The 15,538-nt window shown below is 32.0% G+C and overlaps 1 protein-coding gene across 2 annotated transcripts; it reads left to right on the forward strand.

Annotated features, from left to right (window-relative positions):
* The first annotated feature begins 4,201 nt into the window (after window positions 1-4,201).
* LOC127118654 (BTB/POZ domain-containing protein At2g30600) lies at window positions 4,202-9,588 on the forward strand. 2 transcript variants are annotated; one of them, XM_051048890.1, is made up of 13 exons: window positions 4,202-4,443; window positions 4,554-5,405; window positions 5,783-6,106; window positions 6,250-6,477; window positions 6,822-6,983; window positions 7,244-7,456; window positions 7,554-7,601; window positions 7,727-7,785; window positions 8,353-8,485; window positions 8,590-8,670; window positions 8,755-8,835; window positions 9,045-9,113; window positions 9,192-9,588. In XM_051048890.1, the coding sequence occupies exons 2-13, from the start codon at window positions 4,620-4,622 to the stop codon at window positions 9,408-9,410; spliced, it is 2,403 nt and encodes an 800-aa protein (XP_050904847.1). In that variant the 5' UTR covers window positions 4,202-4,443; window positions 4,554-4,619; the 3' UTR covers window positions 9,411-9,588. The 2 variants fall into 2 exon arrangements, with proteins under 2 accessions (XP_050904847.1, XP_050904846.1); XM_051048889.1 differs by having other exon boundaries at window positions 4,203-4,443; window positions 4,609-5,405.
* The last annotated feature ends 5,950 nt before the right edge of the window (window positions 9,589-15,538 follow it).

The following is a 15,538-nucleotide window of genomic DNA, read 5'->3' on the forward strand; positions in this document are numbered from 1 at the left end:
TCAAGTGATAACTACCAAGAAGTTATTATCACACAATTTTGTTTTATTATTTATTAAAAAATTAAAAGATTAAATAAGGGTAATTTTGAAAAATTAAAAGTCACTCCAAAATATTGTATCTCCTTTATATATAGGTATAGATAATAAATAAATGTGTAAAATAATACATGTCAAATATTTGGGCAGGGTTAACTTGGGTTTTATGGTAGTATGTTGTTTTCTAAAGTTGATATATTAATGAATAACTATATGACTTTATGATAAAAATATAAGCAATTTAATTAATTATTTTTATTTAAAATGTTTAAAACATTAATTTTTCTTAATTAACTAATAATAAATAATTATATACTAAAAATAATATTTAAAAACTATATATATAAAATGACTTATATATAAAATAATATGTGTAAAATGTATTGGAAAAGTTAGTTATGAGTTTATGAGAGTACAATTTTTATTAAGTTTATACTAAACTTCTGTGTAAAACAATACGTGTCAAATATTTGCGCAAGATTAATTTGGGTTTTATGGTAGTATGGTGTTTTATTTGTCCACTTTTTTTATTATTCACATGCATCAAAATATAAACAGATATTTTTTATTTAATTTTGATTTTAATATAAATTGTTTTTGTAAAAAGTTTTGTGATATGGTCTCTCTCTCCAAAATATCAACTTTGTGATGATAATACACCCACTCACTCCCCACTTCTCCCTACTTCTACTACTGCAATGGTTCTTAAAAAAAAGAAATGAAAATCTCCAACATGCTTAAAGTAAAATTGCAAATCGGATTTCAGGATTTCAAACAACCACATGTTCATAATCGTTTTCTTTCTCCATTCATGATATCAAACCAGATTTGCAACACATGAAAGAAAACAGAGATGATAAAGAAGAGAGACATATATATATATATATATATATATATATATATATATATATATTATATATATATATATATATATATATATATATATATAATTATAGACCGTTGCTTATCATTACTTCCATATAGAATTCTAAATTAATACAAATAAGAAAAGAAAATAACGATGGTGTCAATTACAATTTTGTTAAGCTTAAATCATGGTTATAAAACTATATTGGAAGGAAAAAAAACTGCATATTAGAAAGTTACAATAGAAAATCAAAAGTAAGATAGAAATATAATAGAATAAAAAAAAATCAAAAAAAAAATAGTATGTTGATTAAGAAAGAGATAAAATTAAAAAAAAAAAAATAGAAGAGGATTTTTAACTTATGTCATCATTCAACCGTTAATGAAAGTTATAGATATTATATTTTTTTGTGAGAGATGGAAATTAGTTTATCAATTGGTAACCAACAAAAGATATCAACCACTCAAGTTATTTATAAAAAAGATCAAGGGTAATTTTGAAATAAAAATAGGTCACTCCAAAAACTTGTATCCCCTTTATATATATAGTTATAGATTATAGATTATTATTATTTTTAAATAATAAACAAATATAAAAAAAGAAGTTACTTTTTAAAATAATAAACAAATATAAAAGAAGAAGTTAAGTGAGGGTATTTGTGGAAGAAATAAAGGCCATACCAAAATCACCTATCCCCTTTATATATAGTTATAGATCTCACACTATCGTAAAAAGTTTTAAATTTCTCTAGCGTCCGGAGAAGTCACATATTTTTTTACAAATATTTCAACACAAATTATTGAGTCAAACTTATTTTAAGAAAAATTAGGTGTACTTGTCATGAATGTGCGACTCAAATTAATTTTTTTAAGCTAAGTCATGGTTGCAGTCTAAAGATTCAATTGAAACAGTTGCTAATTTGAACTCTACTTGTTTTAATTATAGAAACAGTGAATATTTTTGGTTGATAGAATTGTTATAGGTTAATCATTTTTCATAAAACTTATGTCCATTTTTCTTTATCATGTAAATGGATTTTGGAATTAACTTAATATATAATATTTGTTTTTTAGATTTTTGAAATTGTGAATGATACTAATATAGTCTATTAAAATATTCAATTAACCTAAAGAGTAGTTAATAAATATATAAATAATTATGTAATTTATTTCAAATATTTTTTTCAATTCTTTTACAAGTTAATAAATATATAAAAAATTAAAATGGTTGAACATGGTGGGTTAGTTATTTGGATATTTTATTTATCAGAACAAATTATTTTTTAGTAAAATGGGGTGAGTCTCAAAATAACACATTCTATGATGATTTGGATGCGTTCGAAGACGTATCTTCGGATGTATGAAGGGTATTTTTGAATTTTCAAAGGTGTAAGATGCACATATAAGAATGGAAATAACAACTTTGTTATCCTATCGAGTCTTTTGGATGGATCAAGACATCTACATAAAGAGATCATCCTCATTATTTGAAGACACGTTTTAAGATTTTTTTATAAGTATAATTTTTTGAGTTGAGTCTTTTGTACTGTGTTTGTCGCGACGTGAAAAATACCCGAGCACGCGAACACTCGAAATAATAATATAGTCGCCACAAAAGTTTATTTTTTTAAAGGAGAAAACGTCGATAAAACCCTAATAGAACGAAAATATGATCGTCGCAACTAAATTCGGGGTCAGGAGTCGATTATACGAGGGGAAGGTATTAGCACATCTCACATCCGTTGTACTTAACGAAAACAATTTAGTTAGTTTTGCGAATAAAGTGTTAGCATACGCTATTTGTTTTCTTCTTATTATTATATATGTGTGTGCAAAAAGAAATAAGGGATTAAAAATAGATCTTTTTATTAGGGTGTTTGACAAGATTGAGAGTCTTGCTCCTATGTATCTTCTTGTGCTATAAAAAATTCAAAGCTACGCAGTTCTTAGTAACAAACGAGTGTTTGTTGGTTGATTTTAGTGAATAATGTTTAGATCGCATTCTAGCCGTTAAACGTTGGTTGTTGCTCGCGCTTGGGAGGTTGAAGTGTTTGTTTGTATTGTGGTAGAATGAATAAAACATTATGAAAAGGTTTTCGGTCGCGCTAAGACGGAAAAAAATAGGTTTGATTTTAAGTGGATGACGATTATTCGAAAAGCAAGTTATACAGTTAGTGTTCAAATGCTCGGGGAAGAAGAGGCTTATGTCCAATTAATCATTTTCATCCGATTTTCTGATAAAAATATGTGAGACAAATTGAGTCATGGTTCCTTAATTATATATTACGCCCAAGAGCATGGAGAAGAGAATTAAAGATTTTATTTTAATTTATTTTGTAATAATTATATTTAGCTTTAATTTGGGATTAAACTAGTTTTAATTTAGAATTAATTTATGTTTGCTTCATTTAACTTATTTTAGAATAATATGATATAAGTGGTGTTTATGCCTCATTTAGATTTATGAGAACTTTTATTATAAGTAAGTATTTTATAACCTCTTTTGAACAAGTTTGAAATGAATTGAATTTTTTCTATATGAGAAATGTGAGTGAGTTAAGTTTCCTCTATTTTAATTCTTGGATTGAAATCCTAATTGAATTTTATCGATGACTTCCTTACCATTGTGGCAATTCCTCTTGACTTATTAATCTCCATGATTGTGGCGCCTTCTTTATCATCTTCTTTTCCAAATCTATATTTTTATTATTTTTCTTCTCGGATCTGCTACTATGTTGGAGTCATATCACTCAATTCTCCCACATCACATTGTGTCAGTTTGGTCGCCAGCCTCACACCACGTAGCCCCACTTTGCACCACCGTGCCAACTCCGTTTTCAACCCCACTCAGCATCATTGTGTCAGCTCCACAACCAACCACCCTCATAACTATATCGTCTTCGTTGACCTCTAAGTTGATAAAATTAAACAAAGCCTCAAATGACTTACAATATTAGACAATTTTTAGTAGTCCATGACAAACAAAGACTAATATTTTGAACCAACTTACGCCTTGAAAGAAGGGTATTAAACCAAAATAGAGATAATCCAAAAGTATCCGTGTACATACATACCCAAACCGGATTTTACTAAGAAGGTAAACTAGGTTGGAAGGTAACACCAAAATTTTACCCATCACAATCAATTGGCCATAAGGAACACTATCATTATTTTTCAAAATAAAACAAATGCTAGTGGAAATAAATTAAGGTACCAGTAGGGTCCCACTAGTGGAAACAAATGCAAGCAAATATAAGCAGAAGAGGACGAAAAATGAAATAAATATTGTTGGATCCAAAATGATATACCTTACGAGGATCTTAGTCAGCATAGATATTTCACCCATGCGTTGGATAAGAACAACAATATGCCACCACAGTATTCAATATTCATATATAATCCAACACGCCGTTAATCTCTCTTCATTTTGACGAGTCTCAGAATTTCATTGACCTGATTCCTTTTGAAAAATCTTTATCGGTTATGCGAGGTTTCGTTTTCTCTCAGCAATTTGGTGTTAAACAAGGTCGTATTTTGCAGGTAATTTCAATTGGGGATCTCAAATTTTCTTTTTGTTACGTGTTTTTTGGAATTGTTCTGTTCCCTTCCGTTAAATTATTGAGAAAAAAAATTAAAATTGTTATCATTAGGTTATATTGAATGGATGCGTATTACTCACAAGACAATCCTGTTTTGAGTTGTTAGATTAATTAAAGATGGTGGAGAAGTTTCTGACTGTGCCACCGTTTGAGTGTGCGTGGCGAGAGGATTTAAAATTCCAGGAAGCAGGTAGGGGATGCGTGGCATTCGATGCATTTGCCTGCAACGATGTTACGTTGGTTTTTAGGGAGAATGTGGGAAGCCAAGGGTACCACTACAAAAGAGATAGTAGTCCTCATTACACAATCATATTGGGGAGTCATCGGAATCGACGTCTCAGAATTGAGGTAAACGGTAAGACTGTCGTCGACGAGGCGGGGGTTGGTCTCTGTTGTTCAAACTCATTTCAGAGTTATTGGATCAGTATCTACGATGGCTTCATCAGTATAGGTAACGGGAAATACCCTTTCCAGGATGTTGTTTTCCAGTGGTCTGATTCTCATCCTAATTGCAATGTTCAGTATATTGGCCTTAGCAGTTGGGATAAACATGTTAAGTATAGAAATGTTAATGTTCTCTCGTTAACACACTCTCTCAAGCCGTTATCGAAGCGTATGGTTTTCGGTGATTATCAAATTGAGGAAGATGATATTGCTGCTGCTTATAAACAGTTGCGTATGGACTATGACAAATGGGGTCTCAACAATTTTCTCGAGAGCTGGGACTTGTCTGATATGATATTCGTAGTTGGTCCAGAGGAAAGACCTGTTCCTGCTCACAAGCCGATTTTAGCTGCTTCTGGAAATTTCAATTTCTGCTCCTCTTTTGTCATCACAATGCCCACCGTTTCTTATCCAGTTCTCCATGCACTGCTTCACTACATCTACACTGGCTGGACCCAGGTACCACTTCTTCGTACTAATCATTCAACGTGGATTTGTCATATCAAGGCAACCCTTGTCTGCTATTTTTCTTCTTCAATCATATTGCATTCTCACAATCTATATATGATAAGCTATGAAACACGGATATCTGAAACACATCACCGAATTTGACACGTCGATACTGTAATAATTTGAAAAAATGAATCAATTAGATGTATTCACAAGTGCCCGTGTTGATTTCGGACACCGACACGGACACAGACTATACCTTTTTTCAGAGGTGGCGGTGCTACAGAGATGATAAGTTTGTCTTGAGATTTTGTCTAGCTGATTATCATCTTTCTTGGCTGATTTTTATTTTGCTTGATGCACTGTTGTGTCTTTCTATGCTATAGATTCCACATGAACAACTTCATTCTTTGAGGGCTTTAAGTCTACATTTTCAAGTGATGCCACTGGTGAAGCAATGTGAAGAGGTTATGGAACGCTTTAAGGTAGATAACAAGTTGTTTGACACGGGTAAGAATGTGGAGTTAACATATCCATGTATTGGACCTCATCGTTCAACATTATCCTCACTTCCTGTCAGCATTCAGAGACTGGGGCAGTTAAAATTATCGGGCCAGTACAGCGATGTAGACATCTATATTGAGAGTTATGGTTTTGTCGCGCGAGTACACAGAATTGTTCTCAGCTTATGGAGTATCCCCTTTTCCAAGGTAACTCAAATTCATTATCTGTGATCTGATAATTTGTGATTCGTAACAGGAAGGTTTATGCACCTAAACATCAACTTTTCATTTTATAGAGGAAATATTAACTTCAGTGAGCTATCAATTAAAGATGCTGTTATTTTTGACAGATGTTTACGAATGGAATGAGTGAAAGCATGTCATCAGAGGTTACTTTACGGGATGTGCCGCCAGAAGCTTTTAAGGCTATGCTTGACTTTTTATATGATGGGCAATTGAATGAGAAAGTTATTGATTCTGGTTCTTTGTTGCTCCAACTCCTCCTATTGGCTGATCGATTCGGAGTGACATTTCTTCACCAAGAATGCTGCAAAATGCTTTTAGAAGGCCTCTCTCAGGTAGTTGGGTAAATTTCGCTCACAACAGTAACTAGTACTTACTAGGAAGATAGAATCATTTATCCTGTGAATGCCACTTGGATTAAGTGATTGGTGAAGAGAGTTGCGGTTTTGGACTTGTGAGAACAAAAGAAGAGAAGAGAACCATTTTACAATAATCAATTATAAGATATTGATACTTCTTGTCTACACGTCATATGCAGGGATGAAGTTCCTCTTTTGGGTGAAGGTCATACAACAGAGTTTTTCTATTATACAAACAAATTAGATGGAGGAGGAAGAAGACAATTTTGGCATCTATTAATGATGTAGCTTTTGAAGCTAACTATTGAACTTTGTTGCAGGACTCTGTATGTCCACTCCTCCATGTGGTTTCTTCAATCCCATCATGTACACTTGTTAAAGAAACACTGCAGAGGAGAATCTCCATGAACTTTGACTATTTTATCAGTGCCAGCACTGACTTTGTTTTGTTAGATGATACAACTTTCTTCAACATCATTAAGGTGTGTTTCGCTTAGAGTTGCTCCATTTGTTGAATTTGATGTTAAATCCAAGGAATTTAATTGAATGACACTCAATATCTTCTAAAGAGATCTGCTTATTCCTATGCTTACATGTAAATCAGAAAAGTTTTATCGGTAGAAAGGCATAAAGAGTAAAGGAATTGGGGTTTTACTTATATGGATATACCATGAAAGTTGGATCAGTACTTTGGTATATTCCTGCATATGCAATTTCTCAAACCTAATTTTGAACGTTGCAGCATCCAGATCTGACGGTAACGTCTGAAGAGAAAGTTCTTAATGCCGTCCTAATGTTTGGCATGAATGCAAAAGAGTTATTTGGATGGGAAGTGGTGGATCAGTTAATAATAAATTCAAAACCTGAACTCCTTTTTGGGGAGAGGCTTCAGTTAGTTTATGACTTGCTGTCATTTGTTCGATTTCCGCTACTACAACACTCCTTACTTGACAAGGTTCGCCTGCTCTGCATTCTGACACTTATTGCCAGTTTTACGGGAACACGGTTTCATTACATTTTTATTCTAATTGCACCATGTAATTACCATGCAGTTGCAGAATAGCAACATTGTCAGACATATTCCTGTTCTACAAAGTTTCGTAAGTTTGCTGTCTTATTCCAATTATTACTTTCTCTCTTTTTCTAATTGATTCAGTTTGTATATTTTGTGCGGTTTTGTGAATGTTATCTTTGATTAATTGTTATGTTGTTTATATTCTTACAGGTTCATGAGGCAATAAATTTTGTTGAACATGGGCTGGGAAGGCCAGAAAATGAAATTAAGTAAGTTCTTCCTCATAGTTTGTCTCTTCAGATTCTTCATTGGACATTACATCATGCTATGCCCTTTGAGCCAATTTTCAAAATATAGATTATAACCTCTCTGGTGGATAGCCGTCTCAAGATTTTGGAGGCCCTATGTAGATTAGTAGCGGTTTAACAATGACAACACAAATAGAGGTCCTATTTAACAAAGATTTAAACGTGACAAACATTTTATAAGGCCTTATCTAGCCGGTTTTATAGAAATGAGTTAGGTCAAATTCTAATTCTATCACTGACAATAATTGATATCAGGATACATGAAAGGAAAATCGGAAATGTAAAAATATATCACAAGTCACACATTTGGTATTTTGGCTGCTTAGGTTTTTTTAAAATAAGTTTGGAGTTCAATTCAAAACTGGATTACTTGGCTACCAAGTTAGGCCTATTTCGAGTTCAATTCAAGTCATGTATATCATCTTCATGCTTTTTGTTATTGGTGCATGTTTAGAAATTACTATAATCTCCATTCTCAGCCCGCACCCGAAAAAAAACCTAACAGGAGTTGACTTTCATCATTTGCAGTGCTAGATTCCAACACAGACGGTCTAGTTACAGGGACCTCCAGTATATTTGCGATGGGGATGACCATGGAGTTCTGTACTTTGCAGGCACATCATACGGTGAACACCAGTGGGTTAATCCTCTTTTGGCAGAGGTAGGTCATGGTTTATGTTTTCCTCTTCAGTTTAGGAATTATTATTTTAAGTGCTGGTCTTTGACCTGTTTATACATTCTCTTCTTAAAATAAAATTGTGGCAGCCAAAGAAAATTACCATCACAGCCAGCAGTCCCCACTCAAGATACACAGATCCCAAGGTTTTGGTCTCAAGAACTTACCAGGTAATTCTAAATTGATTTACAGTGGTTTGTTATTGAACTATTATTTTCTTGGATGGAACCTAATAGTTCATTTGGCTATGACAGGGAACATGTTTCGCGGGGCCTCGTTTGGAAAATGGACATAACTGTTCCTGGTGGATGGTTGATCTTGGACAAGATCATCAGGTACATAAAATGCCATTTGAGCAAGCTATTTAATTGTATATATACTTTAAGAAAAACATCAAAATTTCTCGACTGCAAAATAAAACCTTTAATTCGACGATTTATTGCCATTTGACAAATGAAGTATTGAAAGTAGAATTGCAATTCAACGAGTAGATCATTTTTGTTAGATCGAAATTGCGCACCTGAGTTTTTTCTTCATATTTCAGCTTATGTGCAACTATTATACCATGAGGCAGGATGGCTCCAAGGCCTTTCCGAGATATTGGAATATTCAGGTACACAATCTCTATTGTGAATATAGTCCACTCTATTTAGTGGGCTAAGATGATAACTGTCTTATGAACTCAACTCAGGGTTCGGCGGACGGAAAGAGCTGGCGGGACTTGAGGGTCCATGAAAATGATAGGACAACATGCAAACCTGGTCAGTTTGCATCTTGGCCTATAGTTGCTCCCAATGCTTTGCTCCCATTTAGGTATTTCCGGGTTGTTCTCACAGGACCCACAACTGATACTACTAATCCTTGGAACTTCTGTATTTGTTACTTGGAACTTTATGGCTACTTTCTCTAAAAGCTTTTGGTTTGGCTCTCATAGAAAAGATAGGCACTCCTATTACCTATACATGCATGCCTTTTTTAATTAGATGTCTAGCTCCCTTATGCAAGTTCCTTTATTTGATTTGAATAATGTAATATAAATCCATATAGTTTTACTAAAGAATAATTGAAGTCCAAAATTTTATGTTTAATTAGGTTACTATGTCATAGACTTTTAACATGTGCTTTTTAAAGTTTTTAAATATAAAAAATAAATAATGAAATTTATTTTTGGCTCTCATTGATTTGATTTGTTACCCATATTTAAATATTTGATTTTTTAATTAAGGAAAATATTAGTAAAGAAAAAATTGAATTTTTAATTGTCTAAATTTATTTTACTAATGTAAATAAGGACCTTTTAGAAGGAAAAAGGGGTAAAATTGGTGAAGCAAGAAACTAATGAAATAAGGATTTAGAGAGTTGATATTTTTTTTTCTAAAAGAAAAAAATATGATTTTTTAAATCCATATTTTAATAGTTTTCTACTTTGCAGATTTTTAATGTCTTTCTTAAAATATAAGGATCCTATTAATACTAGTAAAATAGGTTTAGACAATTAAAAATTAAATTTATTTTATTTTATTTCTTTATTAAAACTTTTTTATATAAAAAAACTAGAATAAAATATTCAAGTATGATAATGAATAAATCAAACCACAGGAGTCAATCAAAACAAATATATTTTTGTTTTTTATTTTTAATTTTAAAAATATTTTATTCTTGTTATATTCTATTACAAAATATGTGATGTTGGATTAAATTAAAAGGACATTTCATATATTATCATTTTTAAATTTTATTTTTAATAAAAACACATATATAAAATAATTCAAAATAAAATAGATAATTAATGACATATTTTAATAAGATTAAAATTAAATCATATAATACACTGAAAAATTTATGCAAAATATTGATGTGTTTTAGGTAAAAAATATTTGCCTAGATTGGGAGAATCATCCTTAACTAGCTTCACCAGTGTGATATGTTCAACCATGTATTGTTTAGTTTCTAGGTTAAAATATTAAAATGTTCTATAAATTTTAGAGATACATCTCCGAGCGTATTTTATAATGTTAATTTATCTAGAGATGCGTCTCTGTAACATTTTAAAATTTATACGCCATGCATTAACTCTGAAAGGCTTGACATGCATATTATACAGGAGATGCTTACGGAGATGCATCTACGTAACATACCAGAATATTACATGTTATGCTTTGTTTATGTGTATTCAGATGAAAATTTATTAACGCTATTTAGTCCAATAAGTGACACGATTTAAACCATACAATCGATATGCAAAAAATGACGTATATAAATACATATGATCCAAGAATATCATATATAAATAAAATCGAAATACACAATAAAGTAGCATGAGGTAAAAATAAAATACAATGCATAATGAATCCAAAATACAACTATTATATACTGTTGCATTACTGCGTATGTCGGACTACATCTCTTCTGTCATCAATATTCCCGTCCTCTGGTGTTATTTCCGGTACATCAATGCCCATCGTGCCTCTGTCATGATGTCATTTAGGACCTGCCTCACATCAGACTCATCTAGGAAGATATCCCTGTCAATGCCTTCCTCCTCAATGCAAAAACATCTAGGCAAGACATCCTTAGCATGATCTAATTGTGTCTGCTCCTCCTCTGATATCTCCTGATGAGCTAGCATCGATGGATCTCCTAGAGCAGCCTGTACCATATACGGATGTGACACCCTGAAGAACCACTTGATGTACCCGACCATGTAGCTCCAGTGGTTCTCAGCTATGGTACTTTGTGCCTCTTCTGGTACCAGATGACTCATAATCATCAAAAATGACATTCATCTGTCTAAGTGTCAAAGCAGGAGGAGCAGAGACAACTGAGTGTTTGGAAATGGTCAGAGTGTAGCCCAACTGCCGAATGATGCGCTCGGGAGATGAGGAGAAGTGAGACGTGATCCGCAACCCAACCATCCCGAGTATAGCACTATCTCGTCAAATGGACGCGTCTCACGTTGATCGATGTAACACCCTTCTAAATTCCACGTATAATTAACGAAATTAATTAAACAATCACCAACACAAGGGTGTCACACTGCATAAAAGATAAGTTATCATGCCCTATAACACGGGTTAGAGCAAACATATTAACCTGTCATCACATGCTCACCTTTATTTAGGTATCATCGCAACAGAATTCAACATCAACATTCAAAGAAGGTAGAAGAGCATACAACATTTAGTCTTAAACTTCAATTTTAATAACATCATAAAGAGTCGTAAACAGTTCAACTTAATAATTTAAAATATTTAACATAATACGATTCATCATAAAACATTATAATTTATCATTGACATATATTCATCATTCATCAATTACTACATCATACCTATTAAAATCATGATAAATCAGCAACTAACATCAAAACAATATCATACAGCAGTTAATAGTAGCCAATAACCAACAAAATGCGGAAAATCGATAATTGCAACTTTCACATAAACAACTTCCATATAACAACTAAGGCATCTACAATAATAATGCATTACCAAATAATTCAATGTTAAATATATCATATTCAGCCTCTTAAGGAATCACCATGAGATAGTACTATGTGTTAGCTTTCCAACGCTTCGAACCGCGCACCAAACGGAGTTACGAAGCTCAAGTTACGTCATTTTTAATTTCCCAAATTTTCACGTAATAGTGGTAACCGGTTACGCTCAAACCTGTAACCGGTTATGAGCTCAAAAACAACCAAGAAACATATTTTTCAAGTGGTAATCGGTTACATTCAGTTCGGTAACCGGTTACAGGTTCGAAGAACAACCTAAAAACTTATTTTTCGTCGTTGGAGGCCTTCCAGATCTCCGATTTCGATTCCGTAAAAAGTCTCGATCTCATAATTCGAAATTCAACACCTATCCATTGATTAAAACCTCAAATTTACGATTTATCACATATTGACATCAATTAAGTCATATAATTCATAACTTTATCAATTTCATAGACCTTCGAAACTCTCAACAATGATGAAATTATCTCAACATTCAAAACAGAAAATACAGCTACATATAGTGCACGAAAATCATCAATAATCACAACATATAACATCAAGATATCATAAAAATTCAAAATTTAGTAAAATCTCAAATGTCCTATTGGAGTTTAAGGACTCTTACCCTACCCTTCATGCATATATCCTCATTATTGAAGCAATTTCCCACCCTTCTTAACTTAGATTTTCTCCTGCAAAAATGCTTCTCAAGCTCTAACAATGGTGCTCCTCCTAAGCCTTTCTTTGCCCTAACTCTTTTCTCCTTTCCAACTTTTCACGTACAAGAGAATTATCTTTTCTCACCTCTCCCTCACTCTAATAATTTATTCTCTTTTAATTAGGCTTTACCACCCTACCCCCATCTTACTCTCAAAATGATCACCTTGCCCTTATTTTCTCTACACATCTATTTATTTTTAATTTAATTAAATGATTATATAAATTATTATTTTATTTAATATAAGTATATATATATATAAGTACTTATATACAAATAAGTATATTGTATATAAGTATTTATCTACAAATACTTATATGCTTATATATATATATATATATATATATATATATATTATATAGATATATATATAATATATATATATATATATATATATATATATAGATATATATATATATATTATATATATATATATATATATATATATATATATATATAATTATACAAATACATATATATATATAATATATATATATATATTATATATATATATATATATATATATATATATATCTAATATATATATATATATATATATATATATATATATATATATATATATATATATATATATATATATATATATATGGACCGTGTCAGCTGACACGGGCACCCGTGTCAGCTGACACGGGCACCCGTGTCAGCCCCCTGGATTTTTGATTCCACCATCTCTCTTTTGCACATGCTGACACGGGCACCTGTGTCAGCCCCCTGGATTCTTGATTCCACCATCTCTCTTTTGCACATGCTGACACGGGCCGTGTCCGCCGACACGGGCACTCGTGTCAGCCCCCTGTTTTCGTCTTTTTTCGCTTTACATGATGTCCTTGACTTTCATTCTTCCGGTACGCACCTTTCGGACTTGTTATTGGACTTGGAAACTAAACAGTACTACACAGAAATGCATAAGATGTGACAAAAAGAGATGAACTACTAATGCAACATAAAACAAGCAGAAATTTATAAAATGCGATAAACTTAAGAAATTAATTAAAATAAAGAACAAAATGTTACCGATTCTTGAAGATTCAATGCTGGATGGATGATGAAAACTAAGTGTAAATGGTGACCGATCACAACCCCAAACTTATCTCATTGCTTGTCCTCAAGTGATGTAAGAGACAACGCGGAGGTCAACCATGGATTTTCTTCTTTCTACAACACAGCTGATACTATTCGCAACTTATCTTCTTCCTTCCCGATTAAGCTTCTAGTTCACCCATTCGAACTATCCACTGCCCTATCATTTCATAGTGTTCCTTTACCTGCAAACTTCTTCACACTACTCACCAAATCTCTCGGGGTTAAGGTGTTTAACACTCATGATATCAAGGTATGCAAGTATATATATGTATTTGTATATAAGTATATAAGTATATATATAAGTATATATATATATATATATATATAATATATATATATATATATATATATATATATATATATATAGATATATAGATATATATATATATATATATATATTATATATACTATATATATACTTATATACTTATATATATATATATATAGAATATATATATATATATATATATATAGATATATATATATATATATATATATATATTATATATATATATATATATATATATATATATATATATATATATATATATATATATATATATATATATATATATATATATATATATATATATATATATATATATATATATATATATATATATATATATATATATATATATATATATATATATATATATATATATATATATATATATATATATATATATATACATACTTGGGGTTGTGATCGGTCACCATTTACACTTAGCTTTCATCATCCATCCAGCATTGAATCTTCAAGAATCGGTAACATTTTGTTCTTTATTTTAGTTGATTTCTTAAGTTTATCGCATTTTATAAATTTTTGCTTGTTTTATGTTGCATTAGTAGTTCATCTCTTTTTGTCACATTTTATGCGTTTCTGTGTAGTACTGTTTGGTTTCCAGGTCCAACAACAAGTCTGAAAGGTGCGTACCGGAAGAATGGAAGTCAAGGACATCATGCAAAGCGAAAAAAGACAAAAACAGGGGGCTGACACGGGTGCCTGTGTCAGCTGACACGGCCCGTGTCAGCATGTGCAGAAGAGAGATGGTGGAATCAAGAATCCAAGGGGATGACACGGGTGCCCGTGTCAGCTGACACGTCCCGTGTCAGCAAGGGCTGAGGTTTGGAAGTTTACAGAGAGCCAACACGGGCAGCCGTGTCACCTGACACGGCCCGTGTTGGCCATTTTGCCCCGTTTGCTGAGTTTTCGTGTATTGACCCCTGTGTACGTCCGGAGGACAAACTGGGTATTTCACGATGTTTTTAGTTGATTGGAAGCTATTTTGTCTGGATTTTGGCATAGAGAGAAGGAATTTTGATCGTAGAAGAAAAGAGACAGAAAGGAGAAGCGAGCTTGCAAGGTGTTTAGAGGATAAGAGATCTTCAAGATCGGAAGAGATTGAAGATCAACATTCATCAACAACAAACTGTAATGTCTCTAATTTGTAATTTAGTGTCTTTGAATATTATGAGAAGCTAAACCCCCCAATGATAGGGGGTATCCCTGAATTGCTACTGTATGAATACTTTTTCTATGTTTTTATGATCATTGATGTTTTCTTCATTCAAATTATTATACAACGTTCTTAATGCTTTATTTTATCGGACAAATGAAATTCTGATCTCGGGTTAAGGTTTAGGTCGGTTCAACCGCCTTATCGTTTGTTGTATAATAAAACTTCGATTTAATCACTTAGGAATAAGGATCAAA

Source organism: Lathyrus oleraceus, chromosome 2, assembly GCF_024323335.1.
Source record: "Lathyrus oleraceus cultivar Zhongwan6 chromosome 2, CAAS_Psat_ZW6_1.0, whole genome shotgun sequence".
Lineage (NCBI taxonomy): Eukaryota > Viridiplantae > Streptophyta > Magnoliopsida > Fabales > Fabaceae > Lathyrus > Lathyrus oleraceus.

Excerpts from the sequence above, each read along its gene's own strand:
- LOC127118654 (XM_051048890.1), top strand. The coding sequence starts at position 4,620 with ATGGTGGAGAAGTTTCTGACTGTGCCACCGTTTGAGTGTGCGTGGCGA. Across the intron at positions 8,836-9,044 it reads ATCTTGGACAAGATCATCAG|CTTATGTGCAACTATTATAC; the intron begins GTACATAAAATG and ends TTCATATTTCAG. Across the intron at positions 9,114-9,191 it reads CGAGATATTGGAATATTCAG|GGTTCGGCGGACGGAAAGAG; the intron begins GTACACAATCTC and ends AACTCAACTCAG.